At 41.4% G+C, this 21,413-nt stretch overlaps 1 protein-coding gene across 2 annotated transcripts in view; it reads left to right on the forward strand.

Annotated features, from left to right (window-relative positions):
- KIF25 (kinesin family member 25) overlaps positions 1 to 19,869 on the forward strand; it is a 43,713-nt gene extending 23,844 nt beyond the window's left edge. For both annotated transcript variants that reach the window (XM_083496502.1, XM_083496501.1), the window contains 8 exons: positions 561 to 628; positions 3,766 to 3,840; positions 5,970 to 6,119; positions 8,693 to 8,869; positions 13,091 to 13,245; positions 13,816 to 14,019; positions 17,732 to 17,887; positions 19,590 to 19,869. In XM_083496502.1, the coding sequence (XP_083352628.1) occupies positions 561 to 628; positions 3,766 to 3,840; positions 5,970 to 6,119; positions 8,693 to 8,869; positions 13,091 to 13,245; positions 13,816 to 14,019; positions 17,732 to 17,887; positions 19,590 to 19,747 (1,143 nt within the window). In that variant the 3' untranslated portion in view covers positions 19,748 to 19,869. The remainder of the gene's footprint in view (positions 1 to 560; positions 629 to 3,765; positions 3,841 to 5,969; positions 6,120 to 8,692; positions 8,870 to 13,090; positions 13,246 to 13,815; positions 14,020 to 17,731; positions 17,888 to 19,589) is intronic.
- Positions 19,870 to 21,413: the final 1,544 nt, after the last annotated feature.

Consider the following 21,413-nt stretch of genomic DNA (forward strand, 5'->3'; position numbering starts at 1 on the left):
CTCTTACTTGAGGGGGTGCTCTTGTTTCTTGTTGTTATCATCCCCACAACAAGTAGAAATGTATTTTCAGGCTTTTCTCTATAATTGGCTTTCAAAACATTTACTTAGGATTAAACTGATAGATTCCACAACACAAATCCAAAAGTTTGGATGAAACCCCCTGTCCTTTCTGAGTGCTGAGAGAGCATACTAAGAAGAGCAGAATACAAGGCCTTGTGTCACTTCCTCTTCCCCCTCCTGAGTCAAATTCTTTGGATATGGGTATAGATATTGGGCTATCTATTCATCTCTCTAGTTGCTATCTAGATTTCTGCTAGATGGACCAACTGCATACAGCTGTGTGTGTGGCAGCCCAAGGGCTCAGTTCACTGCACTCCCACCCCTCCAGACTGTGCCATTGAGGAACCATATATTAAAGGCAGGATATGGCTATGTGGTTTTTGCTGTTTGGAAGGTCTAAACATCCCACTTTGTGGTGAACCTTTAAGCATACATTTTCTTTTTGTTTAGACTTATATGATGTCTATGTTTTAATTGTTACCACCCTTGTTTTCTGTTAGGAAACCGTCTTTGTAAAATGCAACCGTCCCGGTCATGCTTTGATAAACAAGACATTCCAGTATGAAAGGTGGGTGGTCTTGGGAACCATTGTGGCTTTGACTAAAATATATATGATTTTTAATACAAGTTGATAATGGGACTCTTACTGTTCTGAAGACATCTTGCATTTGCTACTTCCTCAAGACTTACAACTATGAAACAAAATGAAATTCTGAATTCTCTCTGGAGGAAGAAATGTTTTATTCTTCTATATTTGAAAAGTAGATTGTTGCCACTAGGGTTAATCTGGTGCTCAGATGAAGTTTCCCTTCACATACATGCTGTTTCTCCATGATGTTTCCCCATGGAGCTATTACTATTGCAGTCACATAGGGGACAGTGATAATCTAAATGTATTTAGGGAACAGTGTGGCTTAAAATACCAATACAGTGGTACCTCGGGTTAAGTACTTAATTCGTTCCGGAGGTCCGTTCTTAACCTGAAACTGTTCTTAACCTGAAGCACCATTTTAGCTAATGGGGCCTCCTGCTGCCGCTCCACCGCCGGAGCCCAATATCTGTTCTCATCCTGAAGCAATGTTCTTAACCCGAGGTACTATTTCTGGGTTAGCGGAGTCTGTAACCTGAAGCGTATGTAACCTGAAGCGTATGTAACCCAAGGTACCACTGTAGATTGATGCATGGGGATAACAACCAAAGACACACATATTTTGGTATCTGCCCTCAGTTAATGGGTTAGAAATAGTTGTCCTTCTATTCAGCTTTCTTAGGGCTTTTTACCAGGGCTATTTACCAGTAAATAAATGTCTTCACACATTCTAAGTATCCATTTTCTGATAACACCTGAAAAATATTACTATGCCAAAATCCAGCTGCCTTATATTCCTGTCATGGGCAGTGCCTCCCTGGTCAGTTCATATGGATGAAGGACCCGGTTCTTTATATTTTAATACAGGAGACTGTGTTACCAGTTCAAAATATTGTTACACAATGTTTCCATGTGCTCTGGCACTCGTCATCATGTCCCATTGCTCCAGAAGTGGTTTAGTCATGCTGGTCACATGGCCTGGAAAGCTGTCTGTGGACAAACACTGGCTCCCTCAGCCTGAAAGTGAGATGAGCGCCACAACCCCATAGTCGCCTTTGACTGGACTAAACCATCCAGGAGTCCTTTACCTTTTTACCCTTTTACCTTTACAGAACATGCCATATGTACAGCAGTGTGTGTTTAGTTCCTTCCCCACCACCCGCCAAAAAAGATGAAGGTTAGAATAGTAAATCCTTTCAAAGAATGTAGCTCTTGGAAGTGTGTTTTTCAGTGTCCCCACGCAGCTTATTCTTATAAGCAGAAGAGCATATGGTTCTTATGAACTTCAAATGTCTATTTTTTTAGCAGCTTTTTAGTGGAACTAATAAATGTCGAAATGCTTGGTTCTATTTCAGCAGGAAAAAAAGATATAGCTTTTCAGTATTTTATGTTTTTTCAGATACTTTTATTAGTGGATAGTAAATAAAACAATAATGAAACAAACTAAAAACGGCTTTCAATCTTCAGGATCAAATTAACATTAAAGAGCATGTGGCTGGAAGAGGGAGGTAGACCAATGTCATTTTGCACGAGCAAGTCGCTTGAGATTGCTTTGCGTTCATTAACTGGAACAGGAAAGCAGATCTGAATTGTTCATTGACACAAAATGAAGCTAGTGTGCCTAATTACATCCCATTTAAACACCCATCAGACAGAACCTCAATGAAGCAAGTTCCATATCACCATGCGAGCATAACCCCTTAGAAAATGTACTGGTATTTAAGAAAGTAAAGTTTTATCCTGTGAATACTCTCAATAGTTTTGTGGGAAAACTTGCCCCCATTAAATATTGCACCAACCCTAAAACACATACTGCTGCTGTGCCTTATTACTGAGAGTTTTAAGTGGCAATCACTCATTTGAACCCATGGCATTCCTAGCAGAGATCAGCTCTTGAAGACTATGTTGTCTTACTACCTTGGGCAGCTACCTAATAATGGCATGGTGTTAAATTACCATTTTGTCTTTAGGGATGGGTTTAGGGATGGGTCAGTTTAGGTTTCTCTCAAGTTTCTCATTTTTGCAGTATTAAGTTCAGTTCTCCACATCTGTTTGTAAGGGGTTGGTTTTTTTAATCCTCATGAATTTTCATCAGCATTTTAGTACACATTTCTCCTAATATGCACGTTTTTGTAAGCACTTTTTCCTGATATATGCATTTTTGCCAAGCAGTTTTCCCTAATAAAATGCATTTTTGGTTTTAGCTTTGTTAGTAAATGAATTTCATGTACACTTTACCCTTTGTACACATTTCTTGGCAGCAAAAGTCCATTGCCAAATGGAGTGCCAATTTATAAAGTTGGCTGTGTTTCGGTTTGCTTATTGTTCGGGAAACTGTGGCATTAGATAGGTTCACATTGAAATGCAAACTGAATTAAATTTCTCCCCCATTCCTTTTGTCCCACCTCATCATGAGCTCTGCAGCAAGCCTCTGACGTTGTGTTGGCCCATAATCTGAATCCACACCTGTCTATTTCCAGTGTGGTGTGGCGACCATATGATATGAAGCAGCCATATGATATTCCACTTATTTCCCCACCATGGAAGGCAAGCCGGGTGTTGATGAATACTGACTGATCCATATACATCATCTAGATTCTTGCAAAACTACCAACTTGGTCATAACTATGGTACCTAACTGTAGGCCTCCCCGCCCCCAGCCACAGAATTCCTTCCAAAATCTCAGCAAAGCCACCACAGCACAGATGTTAAAAATGAAGCTAGAATCCAAGTAACATGCTTCTGTGTGCAGACATTAAAATAAAAACAATGGGGGGGGGATTGAATGAAAACATATCACAGCCTAGTCTGTGTCTCTAGAAATAGCTAGGATTTGACAAGGTCCTCCTTGGCAATGTCCAGAACACTTTAGACTCCTTGCATCTAGCTACTGGAATAGAATTGTGGCTCAACTCTGTTTAATTTCCTGGTGTCTAAACCAGCTTAAGAGTAGGCGTGAGTAATTCCCTTCCATAGATCTTAGTGCTTCTGAAGAAATTGTTTCACAATATTGGAGATTTCAGTGAATAATGCTGCTCTGTTCTTTGTTCTTTCTTCACTGCAAACATTCCCAGACCATTTTGCCACAATGACTGATTTGTATTTTACATCTACAGAGTTTACAGTGCTTCTGATTCTCAAGTGACAGTGTTTGCAGATGTAGCCCCTTTGCTAACATCTCTGTTGGATGGGTGAGTTGAAAAGGGAAGGGAAGTGCTTCTAACAGGGTATCAACAGTCTCAAAGATAGTCTGTTTCTTAGAGAGAGAGAGAACACAAAGGCGTAAACCCTACCAAGGAGTTAATGCACCTGCCACAAAAGTAGGGAGTCCTTCTTTTCTCCTAGACTTTGATATGGTACATTAAAACTATGATGAATCAGAAGAAACAGCAAATCTGGTGTCTTGCTACAGGGATTCATTAGTTGCCTCTTTTGGGTCCATTTAGAAAACAACAGCACCGTGTCCTAGAAGGGAGGGGAGGAGGTGTTAAATGTTCTTTCCAAAATTCGTACTACCAAGTTTTCTGCTAACTCCAGTGCAGTTATGCACGCAGATTAGGGAAGCATCTTCCGCCTTAAGCCAGTTTCTGTTTAAAATAGGTTCCCTGAAACATGGCTTTTTTTCTTTGCTTCTCCCCCCTTCAGCCATTCAGGAAATGTTCTGTTATTGGAAACAAAAGTACTTCATGCCTTTTCAGGACACACCATTTAAACAAAAGCAGATTGTTTGTCTGGAAAAGATGAGGTCCCTCTACCAGCCATGTTTTTGATCAATCTCCCATCTGTAAAATGTGGAACAGGCGCAGTGTTTTGACTTTGAGCTTACTGCCTCTTCTGACCGTTTGTGGTATGAGCCATGAGTGATCTGTAACATCACCTTATGAGAAAGCTGGTGAACATTTCTGCACTAAAGGTGTAAGCGGGGGTGGGGGGAATTGTGTGGTTGATGCTGGATGTTTTAAATTTTGATAGTCACCTGGAAGTAACCTGTTTGAAATATAGTGGAGTTGGATGTAGTGGTTCTCTCCACATCTTAGATTAAATTCGGGATCCCTCTCTCTCAATAGGCAGTCATGATTCACAAACTGGTCCAAATAAACAACGGCGCATAAAAGGAGCCTACTATTTTTTTCTTCTTCAAGCAGTGCCTAGCCTTACTTTCAGAAATGAGCTTGAATATGTGGTTTCTGCTTCCTGAGTTCACAATGCTGGATCTGCAATACATTGTAGATTCTTATCCCTTTCCCAGGACCAGATCCACACATTTTCTTTCCTCTGTACGATATACCAGCATCCTCCTCATCTCTCATTTTAAGGGGCTATCTGGAACACCGCCAGGAGATATTTTAAAAAGGCAAAACTATCTAAATTTAATGTTCAGCTGAGTTTTGCAATCTGGGTCAAAACAATGGGAAAAGGTGGAATCTTATATTGGGGCAGGGATGGCCTGTTAAATCTTGTGAGCTGTACAATACAGTTCTAGCTGTGCCATAAATGTTTTGCTCACAATGTCTGTTTCATTTGAAATGGTAAAAAACTGGTTTCAAAAGTTTATGAGAGATTGAGCAATGTAATGTTATGCCCCCCTCTCTGTCCCCTTCTCTCCTTCTCCCTCCCTCCCTCTCTCTCTCTCTCTCTCTCTCTCTCTCTCTCTCACACACACACACACACACACACACACACACATTCTAGCTATGTGAAAATCCTGGCTGCTAGGCATAGCTAACTTCAAAGGTACTGCTACTAGGCTTCCATTTAAAGAACAGAGAATGCTCCTGAGATTGCAGAGAGCTCTTGAAAAGTATCCCTTCCCAGCAACACTGATCATCTTAAACTGGCCCATACCACAAGCTGAAAGCATCCTTCCAGATGATTCTGCAGAGTTCTGTGGCTGCTAAATTGTATTCCACAATTTGCCTCCATCAAAAGTAAACCAAGGACTCTTGTTACAAAAGGAAACAGCCCTGTTCTGGAGCAATTGTCTGTCTTTGCTTCTGCCCTCCCTTGCTTCCCTCACCCTGCTCCCATTTTCCTGTTTTCTCCATAGAAGGGAAGGGGGGAAAGGATTTTGCCCATCCATTCCAAGTGGATTTCTTCTCCCCACTGTGGAATTTCCAGGAGGAGTGGAGGGGGAGAGAGAGAGAGAGAGAGAGAGAGAGAGAGAGAGAGCATATATTGCAGTGTTTTGGAATTAGCAAGTTCTGTGAACTTTTGTGTGAAGTTATTAGAAAACTGGAAAATGAATTTTCTTCTCAACAGTTTTCAGCTTCGATCAATAGTAGCTGTTGGCTTTGAGAATCTTGCTTTTTCTTCTTTGCAGGTACAATGTGTGCATTATGGCTTACGGACAGACTGGAAGTGGGAAAACACACACAATGTTGGGTCCACAGTCTGAGAGTAATTTCACTTTCTCCATGGAAGACGAGCAAGACTTAGGAATCATTCCTAGAGCTAGTGAAGAAGTATTCAGGTATGGATGACAGCAGATGACAGTGTTATATTTATTTATTTCATCTGTTTAGTCCACTTAGTATCTTCCTCTGCAGCCGGGGAGACGAGAAGCAGAAAAAAGCTAAATGCAGTCTTAATAGGTTCATCTCTCACACAGAGTGTTCCACAACTTCAGGACCATTATGGAGGATTCCTGCTCTCCTGTGGTCACCAACCCAATGACTGGTGGATCTCAGTACTCTGAGTAATCCATAGAATGGAAAGACAAAAGGGTGGGACTTCATTTCCTGTGGCTTTTAATTTTAAATAATTATGAAAGCCCATTTAGAAAATGCCAGAATAGACATTTAAGCCAATCATCAATCTGCACAGATAAATCAGTTGACGGCAAATTCTTTCTCTTTTCAGTGTACAAAATTAATTACAATTCTTATTTCAGAGTATTTCTGCACAAGCCCATCTCTGTTGCAATGTCTGATATTTCCCCTCCTTCCTCATTGTTCTTTGTGGTTCTCAGTCAGGGCTTTGTGCATTTACTGTACATATGTTCTTCCTTCTCTTACAATTATGAGGCTGTTCTTTGAATTTTGGGGGCAGGCTTATTTAAAAAATAAAAAAGCCATATGTGCACACAGGAAGCCGCATGCCCCTTCAGATATAGCCAGGAGCATGCAGGATTACTGGCAGTTAAAATGGAAATGAGTTTATGTCACTGAGGCCTGGTGAATCACGGCATTTGTGCATAAATAGGCTGAAATGTATGTTGAAAAGATAATGAGTTGCATCCAGAGATCCGCCAACAGAATAAATTTTGGTAGTTGTGCTGTGCTGTAAACTATTGCACAAGAGCTAGTAGAAGACTTTGCACAACACAGACTTAGCTCAAGCATACAACTTGAGCTCTTGTGCAAGAGATTGCACAATACCTGGTTGCTATCAGACCCCGTATAAAACTTTACACTAGTATACACCTTGAGAAAACCCCTTCTGCTCGAGCCAGTGTGGTGTAGTGGTTAAGAGCGATAGATTCGTAATCTGGGGAACTGGGTTCGCAACTCCGCTCCTCCACATGCAGCCGCTAGGTGACCTTGGGCCAGTCACACTTCTTTGAAGTCTCTCAGCCCCACTCACCTCACAGAGTGTTTGTTGTGGGGGAGGAAGGGAAAGGAGAATGTTAGCCACTTTGAGACTCCTTTGGGTAGTGATAAAGCGGGATATCAAATCCAAACTCCTCCTCTTCTTCTATTTCACTTACAAAAGGGCATGTTTGGATCCAACCCAATATGTTCTGATCAAAGTGAAGGTAACTGGTATCAAAAATCAGATTAACTGGACAGATTACAGCAAATTACATGGGCTACTGGTACTATAAAATACCATGCAAAAAATTGGTTAGTGTAAATATAACCAGATTTATCCTCACAGGATCCCTAAGAATGGTTTATTCTTGGTAATAAGTTCATTGTGAATATTCCCTCCTGGTTGTCCCATATGTGAAATGGAGAGGGGGCAGGAACTGAAAGAACTCTAAGCCACCATGCAGTCTGTTGTATGGGCAGACAAGTAAAGTCTGTGGCACAGAAAGGATTCGTTACATATCTAGTGGTTGTTTGAATTTTAAAATGGTGTTTAGAGACATGGGGCTATATCCAAATAAGTTTGAATTGGAGTAGACCCTTTGAAATTAATGGACCTAAGTGAGCCATGTCCATTAAGTGGATCTACTCTGAGTATGACTAACATGGGATACAGCCCATAATATGCTAATATGTTTCCAATCCCTTCCACATGTGCAGTAAGGCCTGCCTCTTTTGCATCCATGTGCACCTAGGATGGGTTTCCCGTACACAGGACAGTGCAACTTTGCTTGTCATCCATTACTTCACTGCCAGCAGTAGCCTGATGACCCACCAATGCCATTTGGAAATGGCTGAGAACAGGGGTGGAGGAAAGGGGTGCGGCGGGTTTTGTCTGCCCCAGGTGTCACCACAGAGGGGGTGACAGAATGCCGGGGGGCACTCACCGTGGGGCCTGCAGTGTGCCCGAGCCACACATCTCTCCTAAGAGAGGTGCACTTGGGTGCGCGCAAGCTCCGTGCTGCCCAAACGGTCCGTCCGCTGCCTCCCCCCCCCAGCTATAGGGTGGCTGAGTGGAAGGAGGCAGGCAGACTCCGGAGGCCCTGTGGTGCGCCCCACCCCTATGGGCAGCTTGCCCCGCTCCTGGGCGCGCCACCTCTGGCACCCAAACAGCTTCTTCCGCCGCTGGCTGGGAATGTAAACATTAAATATCTTGCAGTCGTCATTGGCATTGCTAATTTCATCAACAAATCTCTTTTCCTTTTCAAGTTCTACTTTTTGCACAGATATTGCAACTGTGGAGCCTGTGCAACTGAAGCGTATTGTCAACAGAGTTGTCCCAGCATATTGCAGCCGCAACATAATGGGCTGGGTTTCTCATGCATGCTCATGGTTAGGAAGTTTGGGGTATTTAGATAAGCGCTTAAGTCAGGCTTTTAATAGTCCCCTGGATCACAAGCCTAGTTTATTCAGGGTTTTGTTTCAGTCGCTAAAGCTCTCCCCACTCCTTTTTCAGACTCCTTTCAGAAAAGCCGCCAGGAAGCCATTGGGTTGAGGTTTCTGTCGTGGAAGTATATAATAATGAAGTTTTTGATCTTCTGGCCAAAGACAGCTATGGAAGAACGAGTAGTGTCAAAAGGGACATAATCACAAATAAGGAAGGAAAAAGCGATATCCCACTTCTTACCCATGAGTGAGTACTCTTGTGCATCTATGAGCAAGAAGTCATGCAGCCTGTGTCGGTGACAAAAAATGCTAATCTGTGTAACATTGTTAATATCAACTTGCTTTTCATATTCATTTGTTACTCATTAGCATCACTGCAATATGACTTTTTTTGCCCACGCACTGTGTGTGTGTGTGTGTGTGTGTGTGTGTGTGTGAAGACATATTTTCTGAATGTTCCCCCACCTGGGGATCTCTTGCCAGCTAATGTTTTTCAGGATTTGGAGTGTCTCAATCTTATTTGCTCTCTAGGTGGGGAGGGGAGGGGGACATATTGTAACTTTGCCTGTACTTGGAAATTCATTATAGTTGAAAACAGGAAAGGGTTTCAGGGTTTTGTTTTGGTTTTTTGCTTTGAAAACAGTTTCAGATGGTAAAATTCCACAGAAAACCATAACTGTTTTTATTCCCAGTGGAAATGTGATTTCCCCCCTCTCTTCTTAAACTCCTGTAGTCACAATACACAACACAAGCATTTCTTATGCTTTTTTTTTTTTTTTTTGGAGAGGGGAGGCCTAGAAGGCAGACACAACAGACCTTTTATTTCCTTCATAAACTATAATATACTACACCCACAAAAGAGATAATTTAAGACAGTATTTTTGTCTGTGGGTTTCTCTAACATAAGCAAACCACTCAAGCTTTGTTTATGTGGTTCTGTATTATTGCCAAAAATCCTTGATTAAAAATACACCAAATGTGCTGGAGGGTTGAGCTGACATAATTCCCTCCGTTTGGTTTTGTATTCTGCATAAATTGATCACCCCACAGAAAATTGGGGACCACTGAGAATTTTTTTTAATGGCTCTTTCTGCAATCAGGGATCTGAACGTTTCTGAAGTCTAATATTCTGGTTCAGTGGATTTTCTTCATAATGTTTATACCTAAGGACAAAAAGTTTAGGATTCAGTGTAATAAAAACCAATTTTAAAACAATAAATTCATGATTTATTTGGAAGAAGGGGGAAATCAGACTTTGTAGAGTTGGAAGGGACCCCAAGGTAACAGCTGAGCAGACCAAGTTATCACAATATTGAGAAAGCATAGCTGTTGTCATCAACTAATACCATAATTTCTAGTGCCTGATCACATGTTACATTTTTCCTTCTTGGTTTGCTCTGCCAAGAGATAACTCTTACATTTATTTCTTATTGGCTGAAAGGGTCTGACTTGGTTTGAATGGTCATATTTTGGCTTATTAAAGTGAGATCTGCTCAACCCTTTGGTTATGCATGGAGCCCCTTCACTCAAGCCATGTTTAAACCAAGAACCCTCCAATCAATCAAAGCATGGCTACCTACTTTGGAAAAAGGCAGGCTATTATACCAACTTCAAGCTGTGGTTTAATATTTTAGTTTGTTCTGAAGCTGGGAACCATCATTTCCTAATTAAGATGAAACAGGAAACTGGTTAATTAGAGGCTTTCTGATCTAATCTGGTTCCTGGCAAAGGGAATAGTTCAAAAGCTCCTCTTGCATATCTCAGCTAAATAAGCTAAGATATGGTCATCCAAACATGGTCAGTGGCTAAGCAGTGACTACAGAATTCACTAAAAGAATCTATACAGTGACTGTAGCCTATATTTTGTGTATTATGAGGAAAGATGGCAGTTGCCATTTGATAAAACTAATTTACCAAAGTAATAGATTCCCAAAGTCTTACTTATCATCTTTCTCACCAAATTGACCTACCCCAGTTCCACACAGCCATAGGTCAATTAACTAAAGTATTCAACTTCTATGATCCTCCTACAATACATTGCCCATGCTTTCTCTCCAAGAAAGTTATGGCTTGTATTTGAAATCTTGAGGCCTGTAGTATCACTCTTGAGTCATCCTTGTCCTGCGATTTAGCGAGGGAGAAATCTGCTGCAAGCTGGAATATGTGTCATGCGGTAGAAAACTGGCAAGCATAAGATCCCCTTTTTCTTCCCATTGTTTGGGAGGCTTTGCTTTTATTGCAGTTTTTTTATTATGCAGTTTTTAGAAATTTCAGGGAAGAAAAAGCTCCTTTTATAGAAACGTTTATGTGTCCAAGACTCACTTTCTCGCTCTATATATATATATATATATATACCATCCTGCTAGATGTATAAAAAATGTGTCTTAAATTCAGTGCATTTAGGGAAAACATTAATAAACACATAATATTAAGTATTTATACAAAAATGCTGGAAAATGAAAGACAAATCAAAACAAAATAAGGGAACCATGGTGATTGGCCACCCTTACTCTAAAGAGTCGAAAGTAAGTTATGGGAGTTTTGAGTAGTGTTTCATCTATAGCCAAGGAAGAATGGTTGTGCTTTTCATTTGGAGACATTGCACGCTGGGAGTTTGTTCTTGAAACCTTCTGGCACATAGGCTACCATATTGGTTACATTCTCCTAACCTGATTATAGAAATAGCATGCTGATATCCAGTGGGAACCAAAGGTGCTGTTTGGTTTTTTTGGCTATGCAAAGCAGGTGGGTGCTTTTCTTTGTGTTTAGCCTTTGAGTACGTTCCCTCTGAGCGAACGTTTGCCACCATCGTGAAAGGCAGCTGCCTTTGAAATAAGAGCCAGTTCTTTCTTTTATAGATTGAGCAATCTGTAATACTAGTCAATGGGTATTGAGTCCCATTTGACTCTCATGTGGACCCAGAATGGAACTCCTCAGAAACTAAACTCGCAGCAGTCTCCCACCCCTTGTGGCAGATGCTTTTCATGCTGTCTTCAAGCTGCTGATTTTGCATGCAGGCAACTGTATGCAGCACCCTGGTCATGTTGACCTTGAATGTTGAATGCTCAGCTCCAAGCTACCTTAAACTGAAGTGTCTGAGAGTTGAGGGGAGAGATGCCTGCTCCTCCAGAAATGAAAATAGGACACTGACTTCCTGGCCTCAGAGGAGGGTCTTCCTCCCATCCTCCTTCCTTTGAGAAAAAATGAAATTCTGTTAAAAACATAGAATTTCTCTTTCTAAATGTTGGTGTGCTGTCAATTTCTCAATGACATTTCTTCCTTCTTGGGTATTATTAGGTATTCAGATGATATTTTGGACATATGAATAGCTAAGTCTCACTACATAGGTAAAAAATAGAATAATTCCTTCCAGTAGCACCTTAGAGACCAACTAAGTTTGTTATTGGTATGAGCTTTCGTGTGCATGCACACTTCTTCAGATACCATGCACACGAAAGCTCATACCAATAATAAACTTAGTTGGTCTCTAAGGTGCTACTGGAAGGAATTATTTTATTTTGTTTCGACTATGGCAGACCAATACGACTACCTACCTGTAACTAGTACTTAGGAAAAATTAGTTTAGAAAACAAATCTAACTAGGGCGAAGTCAGAAAAAGTGATGAGAAAAATCTGACCAGTTTTATTTGGGTTGGCATCCATGACAGAAGAGTGATGCTCTCTCCAGACTGAGATGCTAGTTTGTAGCTGGCAACACATCATACAATATTATCTTTTTTTAACAGCCGACAGTCTCCATATAATTAGGTTGTTTCACAATTCCTGTTAAACCCTGCATTTCAGTTGGAGGTGCTGTGCATAATTCAAAGCAGGGAGGAAACAAGATGAACCACGCACTGCAATTGTTTTTGCATGTTTAGCGACGTCTGTTTCACCTTTAATCTCTCTCTGTGCCAGGTTCCCAGGATGAACAAAAATCCTGAGATTTCTTTTGAATACATACATTCATTCATCTTAGATGCAGAAATGTTTTTTTTTTTTTTTTTTTGCGTGGCATGTGCTTCCTTTTGAGCTTCTCAGATCTGGATTTCCTCGTCCTTGGTTAAATTAAATGAATACTGTTGTAGGAATGTTCTCAGAATTTGTGTTGCAAAAGATGGTTCCACTGTTATTAATCTAAATTACAGTTCTACAAAACTATAGTGTCTTGATGGACAATGAAAATATTCAAGATTGACACCTAAAACTGTCAAAATGTTATTCATAGTTACCCAGATGTTGTTTATCATTGAACATGATTGTTACAATTTACATCAAAGCATCAAGGTATAAAATTGACCCCTGTATCTTAATAACTTAGTTGTTTTACAAATGCACCATATAAAACATGCAGAAATGGAAACAATATTTAGGACAATATGAGACTCCTGGGGAAGTGAGCACATCTGTACTCATGCTTAAGTTGCAGCATTTTTTAAAATCCTGCAAAAATGTTTTGTTTTGTAAGGCCTGTTGAAGATGCGGTGGAGTTTTTGGAACTAGTTAATAAGGGCTTACAACTGAGAGTCAAACACCCGACACTTGTCCACGCTCATTCCTCTCGTTCTCATCTTGTGATAACCTTGACAGTAACCACAAAGGCTGACTCAGAGGATAACTTGGGTAAGTTGCCTGTTTCTAGAATACCTCTAGGATTGTCATGGAAGCCACTACCCTTACAAAGTATTTGCTTTGCTTTTACTTCATATCCAACCTTTAAAAAAGCAGATCAGAAATGTAATTGGCTAGTCTGCTTTAATGCTGACATTGAATTCCAATCTGAAACTCGCTGCAACCATTTCCTATTATTTAAATTCAAGCTGGAGAAAAACCTGAGAGCCACTGGCTAGGAGAAATTCTGGGACTAACATGTGGGTGCTCCTTCCTAGCTATACACTCCATTGTATAGTGTACATCTTATGACTCCTGCTTTTCCAGTTTTAAGTTAGGTTTATTAAATTTATACCCCTCCTCTTCTTGTCAAAGGCCTAGACAGCTCATTTCTATAGAATTCCATCACAAAAATGGAACTATAATAAAATAATAGTATAAACTGTTATAATTACTGGATCCACCCTTAGTCCTAACCCAGAAACTGAACTGAACAGATTCTCCACCCCTCCTGCATGTCTTACTTTGCTTCTGCAGGGTCAGAAATAAACTTTTCTCGTTATTTTTCTTTCCTTCACCCAGCAACTCCCTGGGCAGGTGACCGTTCAAGTCCAAAGATGGGTAGAAAACATTTTCTCACTTCTCCTTGCTCAGTGAAAGATGACAAGCCCTCCCTTCCTTCTAGAGCTTCTTCTCCAACGCTGTTTTTCAATGAATCTACAGAAAAACTTAAGCGAATGAGAACGAAACTGCAGCTGGTGGATTTGGCTGGCAGCGAATGTGCTGGTAAAGTAACCTTTGGGACAAAACATATTCATGCTTGTGAAGGTGGAAACCTACCTTGGGATCAGTTTGCATTGAGTAAATTTAGCTAGTGCATGTAGAGGCTGTGGACAACATGTTCCGCTCCAAGGACCACATCTGAAATGGATCTGGTTAAACTGTTAATGTCAGGCCCTTGTGCCTGTTGAGTGTGGACTGGTTACTTGAGATCCATAAAGAGCTTAGCCTGCAAAGAACAGCTACAGAGCTCCCAAGTGGGGCTCTTAAACTTTATTAACATACCTTCAAGGTTTTATTTAGTTACAATCTTTCTGATCTTTTGCTAAATTACCGTTGTGTTTTGATGCATTCCATATCACACCAGAGTCATTCATTTGCCTTTTAACTCCCCCTCTTCCATTTTTCCTAGAATCCACTGATACCCTCTTTCCTGATCTTTAAAAGCTGGTCTGGGTAGAGGCCCTGGTACCAAATATTCCTCGAGTGCTCCCCACCCCTCCTAAATTGAGTATTTACCGTATTTTTCGCCCTATAGGACACACTTTTTCCCCTCCAAAAATGAAGGGGAAATGTGTGTGCGTCCTATGGGGTGAATGCAGGCTTTCACTGAAGCCTGGAGAGCGAGAGGGGTCAGTGCGCACCAACCCCTCTCGCTCTCCAGGCTTCAGGAAGCTATCCCCCCAGCCCAGCAAGCTCCCAGGGTGATGCCGAAGCTGCGCTCTGGGACCCGTTCTGGGGGCTGGGGTAGGGGGAAGCTCGGGCTTCCCCCGCCCCAGTTCCGCACCTGGGGGGGGAATAATTTTTTTCCCTTTATTCCCCCCCCCCCAATCTAGGTGCGTCCTATGGGCTGGTGCATCCTATAGGGCGAAAAATACGGTAGTTAGTAATTCACCAAATACCAGTGACATGTTGCATGAAAATTTGTAGCAGTCTCTGTCTCTAGAGGAAGTGTTTTGTATTCAAGCAATGGAGGAGGAAATACTCCATTTTTAAGATGGATTCTCCCATCTCCATGGGCTTCAAGGCATCTTTGAAGCTTTGCCCCCAACACTAATAAGCTAATTGGCACTGAAATCACATATTCAGAAGATGTTGCTCTTAGCACCGTTCAACTGACAGGTGTCAGTCACCTGATATCATTATGGCATCAGGTGATGGGTGCAACCACGCACTTGTCAATTTTGATCCTTGAGGCAGATAAGTATCTGGCCCAAAGTCAGATTCAGTGCCCAACCCCTGCAATACAATGAGATTTCTTGGTTAGTTTTGGAGCAAAGTGGCATTTACTTTGTCCATTCGCAATGCACGCCATATACTCTTTGAATAGAGATTCTTCAGGCATCCTCACTTTTGACTTTCAGGCATCTTTCAAAACCTTTCTAGTGCCAAGAGGCCTTAGCAGTTGTTGTTGTTGTTTAAAAAAGCGTAGCCATTAATTTTAATTTTTGAACGGTATTGCATTGAACTGTTGTTTTGCGTAAATTTAAGGCCCAGCTCCTGACCGTCACTGATCTTGGAGCATAAGCAAAGGGGGCACTCAGTGACATAGCTGTTAAGAAGGGCCTGAATTCCCCAGTTCCTCTCCTACCTTGATGCGCAGTCACAGTTCAGCACAAAGTTTGTTCAGGCTGCTGCTTAATAGGTATTACCTTTCTGGTGCTAAACCACCTAGGAATGCCTGCAATTTAAAGCTCACAAATGATTTAAATACATCAAATATTTGTCCAGATCAACATAATTCAGTGTGGCTTCTTCAGCCTGCTTATGAAAAACAATACCAGGAGGGATGTTGATGCATCCTGTAAGCAATTTCCTGTTTTCTTTGGCTCCCTCCTCCCTCCCCCCATGCTTTCTTCCTCTTCAAACGCAGTCCTTTCAGAAACCTGATTATTTATTTCCTAAAGGACAAGCTTCCTTACCAAGAAAAGCCTCTCAGTCAAATGCAACATTCCAGAAATAATGTTTTGAAAACTGAACCTATGTTATGAAAGAGCTCTTTACGTTGCTGCCAAGAGTTCTTTTCACTGGTCACATTTTTTTAAAAAAAAACCTATTAAAAGATAAACATATTATTTGTTGTGGGCGTTAAAGCTTTCTTCTACTTCCCCCCCTTTTAGCCAATATACAGTTGAGCAATCCTGAGATGTTTCCACTGCTTCTTGAGGGCAACCATTTGCTGGTCTGTTCTTTTGAAAGACCAGATCTCCAGGTGGTACCACTCGGCATCATTAATGAACTGCAGTGATTATCGCTAATTTGTCTCCGCTAATATTTTACATAATAAATAGGTTAACACTGCAATCCTAAGCATGTTTATTCAAAATTAAATCCATCTGTGTTCAGTGGGACTCACTCCCAAGTAAATGGGTTTAGAATTGTAGCCTAAACTCTGCTCAATTTCTGGAAGACATTTTTTTGCTTGGATAAAATCACATCAGCTTTTCCGTTTAGACAACAATGGTACCTCAGGTTAAGTACTTAATTCGTTCTGGAGGTCCGTTCTTAACCTGAAACTGTTCTTAACCTGAAGCACCACTTTAACTAATGGTGCCTCCTGCTCCTCCTACTTTGAAGCAAAGTTCTTAACCCGAGGTACTATTTCAGGGTTAGCGGAGTCTGTAACCTGAAGTGTATGTAACCTGAAGTGTATGTAACCCGAGGTACCACAGTACAGTGGTACTTTGGGTTAAGAATGTAATTCATTCTAGAGGTCCATTCTTAACCTGAAACTGTTCTTAACCTGAGGTACCAATTTAGCTAATGGGGCCTTCTGCTGCCGCCGCACCACTGCCGAGCAATTTCTGTTCTCATCCTGAAGTAAAGTTCTTAACCCAAGGTACTATTTCTGGGTTAGCGGAGTCTGTAACCTGAAGAGTCTGTAACCTGAAGCGTCTGTAACCCGAGGTATCACTGTATTTAATTTTAATGTGTCATCATCGTCAACTTGTGAGACTGGTATATATGTCTTATCAGAGTCAACATTGGTTTATTATTTATTTAAGATGTATACATGATGCTTTTCAGGTGAACGTCACAAGGCGACTTATAAAAAAGCGTTTAAAAATATTCATTGAAACTTCATAATAAAACAGCAAAAAAATGCAATGACTACAAAAGCTTTTTTTAAAAAAAGAAGGGCAAGTGTATTCATTTGTAGTGTATTTTTTGAAAGCTAGATCTCCTCCTTCAGTAGGGGAGGGAAAGACCTCGGCAGAAACACTATAAGCTAGATCAGGCTTCCTCAAACTCGGCCCTCCAGATGTTTTTGGCCTACAACTCCCATGATCCCTAGCTAGCAGGACCAGTGGTCAGGGATGATGGGAATTGTAGTCTCAAAACATGTGGAGGGCTGAATTTGAGGAAGTCTGAGCTAGATGGTGAGTGGTGGCTCTCTAAGCTTGTCTGTCTTTTCTTTCCATAACTGTAATTCCTCCCCTCAGGAAAAATGGGCCTCAGGTATCCCTGTAGGTTGTGGGAGGGAAAGGTCAATTCAGCTGAAACAGGTTTTGTTTTATTTTAAATGGGTTTGTCCCATGTTGTCAGTGCCAACTTTCACCCCTTGTGAATGTATTAAAATAAAATGAAGTTGACCTGGTAGAATCACTTCAAAAAGTAATGAGAACCTCTGTATGAGAAGTGTACTGTATATCCAGGTGTCTGGAAGCATGGAGTTGTGCTTGTTCTCACTGCTCTGTTTTCTTTTCTTGTGCACTAGGCATGTCTGGTGTGACCGGGTCAGTCCTGAGAGAGACATCCTTCATTAACCGCAGCTTGTCTGCTTTGGCTGATGTGCTTGGAGCCATATCAGAACAGCGCTCTCATGTGCCATATCGAAACAGCAAACTTACCCATTTACTTCAGGATTCCATAGGTGAGGAGAGCTGGCTTTAGTAACTCCTGCGTTCAGCCTTTCTTCCATTCAGTTTGAAATTCATCTGTGTGAGATATTTATCACCTTGATCTTAAATTCAAGAAACCCAGATGGTGATAAAACAGGATGCTGAGTCAAAAGTCTTCTGGCTTTGGGGTGTGCTTTCCTCCCTGCTTAAGCATGACTCTTCAAACTTTGGCAGCTATGCAGCAAGCATGCATTCACCAGGTAAAGATTTGTCCACCACTGCATTGCATTGGTGAGGAAAGCTGCACCTGTTGAAGGTTTACCTGTTTGGTACCTACTAAAGACATGGAAGCCTTTCCACACATGCCAAAAAATTAGCATATGCATATTCTATCTATTTGGCTGTTTCTTTATCTTGTGCACAAGCCCTTAATTAGGCCAAAGAACTTGAACTGAGAAAAGGACTGAAGTAACTATACTCAGGTTGAAATAAGCCCAAAACAGTGCTTGTGTGAACTGAGATGTGCATGTGTAACCACCTTTCATTACTAGGCATACATGTTTTTCTATCCTGCTCCTGGAAAATGTGAAATTATGAATAAATTTATAATTTCATGAGGTGAGAACACAATGAAAAGCGTCCTCTCAAATTTAAAATGTGATTATCAGGAAACCTGGTTCACTCAAACTTTTGAAAGAGTGTCGCCTTTGGAATGTTCCTTAAATCCAGCAAAGTTCTTTATTTAACTTTATACAGTGGTGCCCCGCAAGACGAATGCCTCGCAAGACGGAAAACCCGCTAGACAAAAGGGTTTTCCCTTTTTGAGCTGCTTCGCAACCCCTATGGGCTTGCTTTGCAAGACGAAAACGTCTTGCGAGTGTTCCGATTTGTTTACGCTCCCCCCCCTTTTCTAAGCCGCTAATCCGCTAATAGCCTTTTAGCCGCTAATCCGCTAAGCCTTTAATAGCCGCTAAACCGCTAATAGCGCTAAGCCGCTAAGCCGCTAATAGGGTTGCTTTGCAAGACGAAAAAACCGCTAGACGAAGAGACTCGCGGAATGGATTATTTTCGTCTTGCGAGGCACCACTGTACTTAAGCTGCTATTTCCCCTGCCCACACCATTTGTGGGACCAGCCTTATTAAAAGACACAACCCAGCAATTTCCACTAGGTCTACGGCTTCCATTAAGAGGCCCCTGGAATTTAATCTTTGCACTCTGATTTGGAGGTGTACAATTTTCTCACAAACCTTACTATCTCTTCTGCCAACACTCCCCTGCAGATGCAGACACCTACAAATACAGTCATATAGATATAAAAGAGCTGCCGTCTGCAAACACCAATATTGTTCTGCCCCTGGAATCTTCTTCCTCGAAGGCAGTCGTTTTCTGTGCATGCCATTGTGGCTGGCCTGCTAGCCATTTCAGTCATCTTCCAGCTAGAAATATGTCTTTGGGGAAACCTGCACTCCTGCAAATTTTATCGAATGAGCCCCCATGTAAAAAGAAAAGGGTGGGTGCACTTCTTACATTGGGATTCACATAGATAATCATGCCAGAGTTATATTATGGGCTTGCACAGCAGCTTACTTAAAAATAGTGTTTATTTAGCCCTTCCAACCCTACCCTAAATAAATGCTTTGCCTTGTGAAATGGACAAGATCCACTCTGGTTAGTATTTTGCAATTTATTGGGGAAAAATCTGTGAGTATGTATGTCCTGTTTGTTCTTCTTAGGGGGTGATGCGAAGTTGCTGGTGGTGCTGTGTGTCTCCCCCAGCCAAAAGTATATCACAGAGTCACTGCAAACCCTGGGTTTTGGATCTCGCGCACGGCAAGTTCAGAGAGGGCACGCAAAGAAAAGAAACCAACCAGCGCTGAGCAAGTCCAAATAAGAAACACGACTCCTGTGGATTGAAGCATTATTAATGAGTTCCTCAGACTGAAATGTATCTTGTTGTCATAAAGCTGAAAACTGCCAGTTAAAATAAGCACTCCATATTGGCAAGCCCTAAAATTGCTTGGCAGTGTGTCTTTGTTCCAAGAATAATTGCATGAGTTAACAAACAGCTACCACTAAGGGTAGATGAGCATGTCTATCATTCCTTTTTGGGAGAGCAGTGGGATGATAATGTTTTACAAGGCAAATCATTTTGGAATAGCAAAACAAGGGCAGAACCCCCCACGGCTGAAATCTCTGTTACTTAGTGCTGCTAGCTAACAAAGCAGAGCGGCAGGAGAATGCCAGACACATTGCGGTGCACAGTGGGTGGCATCTACCATGAAGAATTCAATCAGGCTAGCTGCTACAACCCCTAGATCACTTCCCGTTTGGACCCCAAATGTATATATGTGAAGTTAGGATTTTTTGTCCCTGTGTACAACGCTTGACAATTGCTTATTCTGAATCACACCTGCCATTCTAATTACAATTCACCCAGGTTGGAGATATCCTTTTGGAGCTCCTCACAATCTCTTTTTTTTTTAACCACCCCAAACAGTTTGATATTACCAGCAAACTTGGCTACTTCACTGCTCACTGCCAGCGTAAGTAAGGAAATCTGTTGTGTAATTTCCCTTAGCAGTGAGCACAGGGGAGTAAACATTTGCTTGGATATTTTTATTAAGGAGAAAACACTTAATTAAAATTCAGCTTCAGAAGAGAGAATATTCCTTCTCAGAGCTGTACAACACATCAGGGTCTCAAGTGATTTTTTAAAATATTTTGGTCACAAAATAAATTGGCTGTAATTTCCTCCTGTCTAATTTCCTTAATCTGCTTTAAGGATACTTTGACATCTTGGATAATAAGGACATTGTTTCTGAGTTGCCACAAGGGGCTAGTCCAGGGATGAGGAAACTCAGACCCCTCCAGACCTCGCTGTATGACCTCTGGGAGGTTTCCCAGGTCATGTTTTTTGTTTGCTTGCTTGCTTGAATTTCTATCGTGCCCTTCTTCCAAGAATCACAGGGTAGTTTACAATATAAAAACACAAAAATACATAGCATAGTAGTCAGCAAAAACAATAACAACCACACCACCTGTGTGTGTGTGTGTGTGTGTGTGTGTGTGTGTGTTTGCCTGGCTGTAACATGTCCTTGAACTCTTGCTTTTCTGTAAGAAAGATGGGAGTCTGCATGGAAACCTCTGGCTGCTTTTGTGTAGCTGTAATGTAACCTACTGTGCAAAGGTAAGAGTCACATCCATTGTTATGTCCACTTTTGCATCTGGCTCTTCCCACCGCTGTTATGTGGTTCCCTACCCCTGGATTAGTCCATATCACATGCCACTTCTCTCCATATAGAGTCACATGGACAAAAATAAATGCTGTTGGCCATATATGACCATCTGATTCACAGGTTGAATTTGGTGACATGACAGTCGATGAACCAAGGACTGCATCAGTAACCAGAATGTATGAAATTAATCTTTCCATAATCAGAATTGTCATGACAATTCCATGAGGTTGGTTAGATGAAGGGTGGGGATTGGCCTAAGGCCTAAGGCAAGTATCACAGCTATACCATATTTTTCGCTCTATAAGATGCACCAGACCACAA

Source organism: Podarcis liolepis, assembly GCF_965112155.1.
Source record: "Podarcis liolepis genome assembly, chromosome: 3".
Taxonomy (NCBI): Eukaryota; Metazoa; Chordata; class Lepidosauria; order Squamata; family Lacertidae; genus Podarcis; species Podarcis liolepis.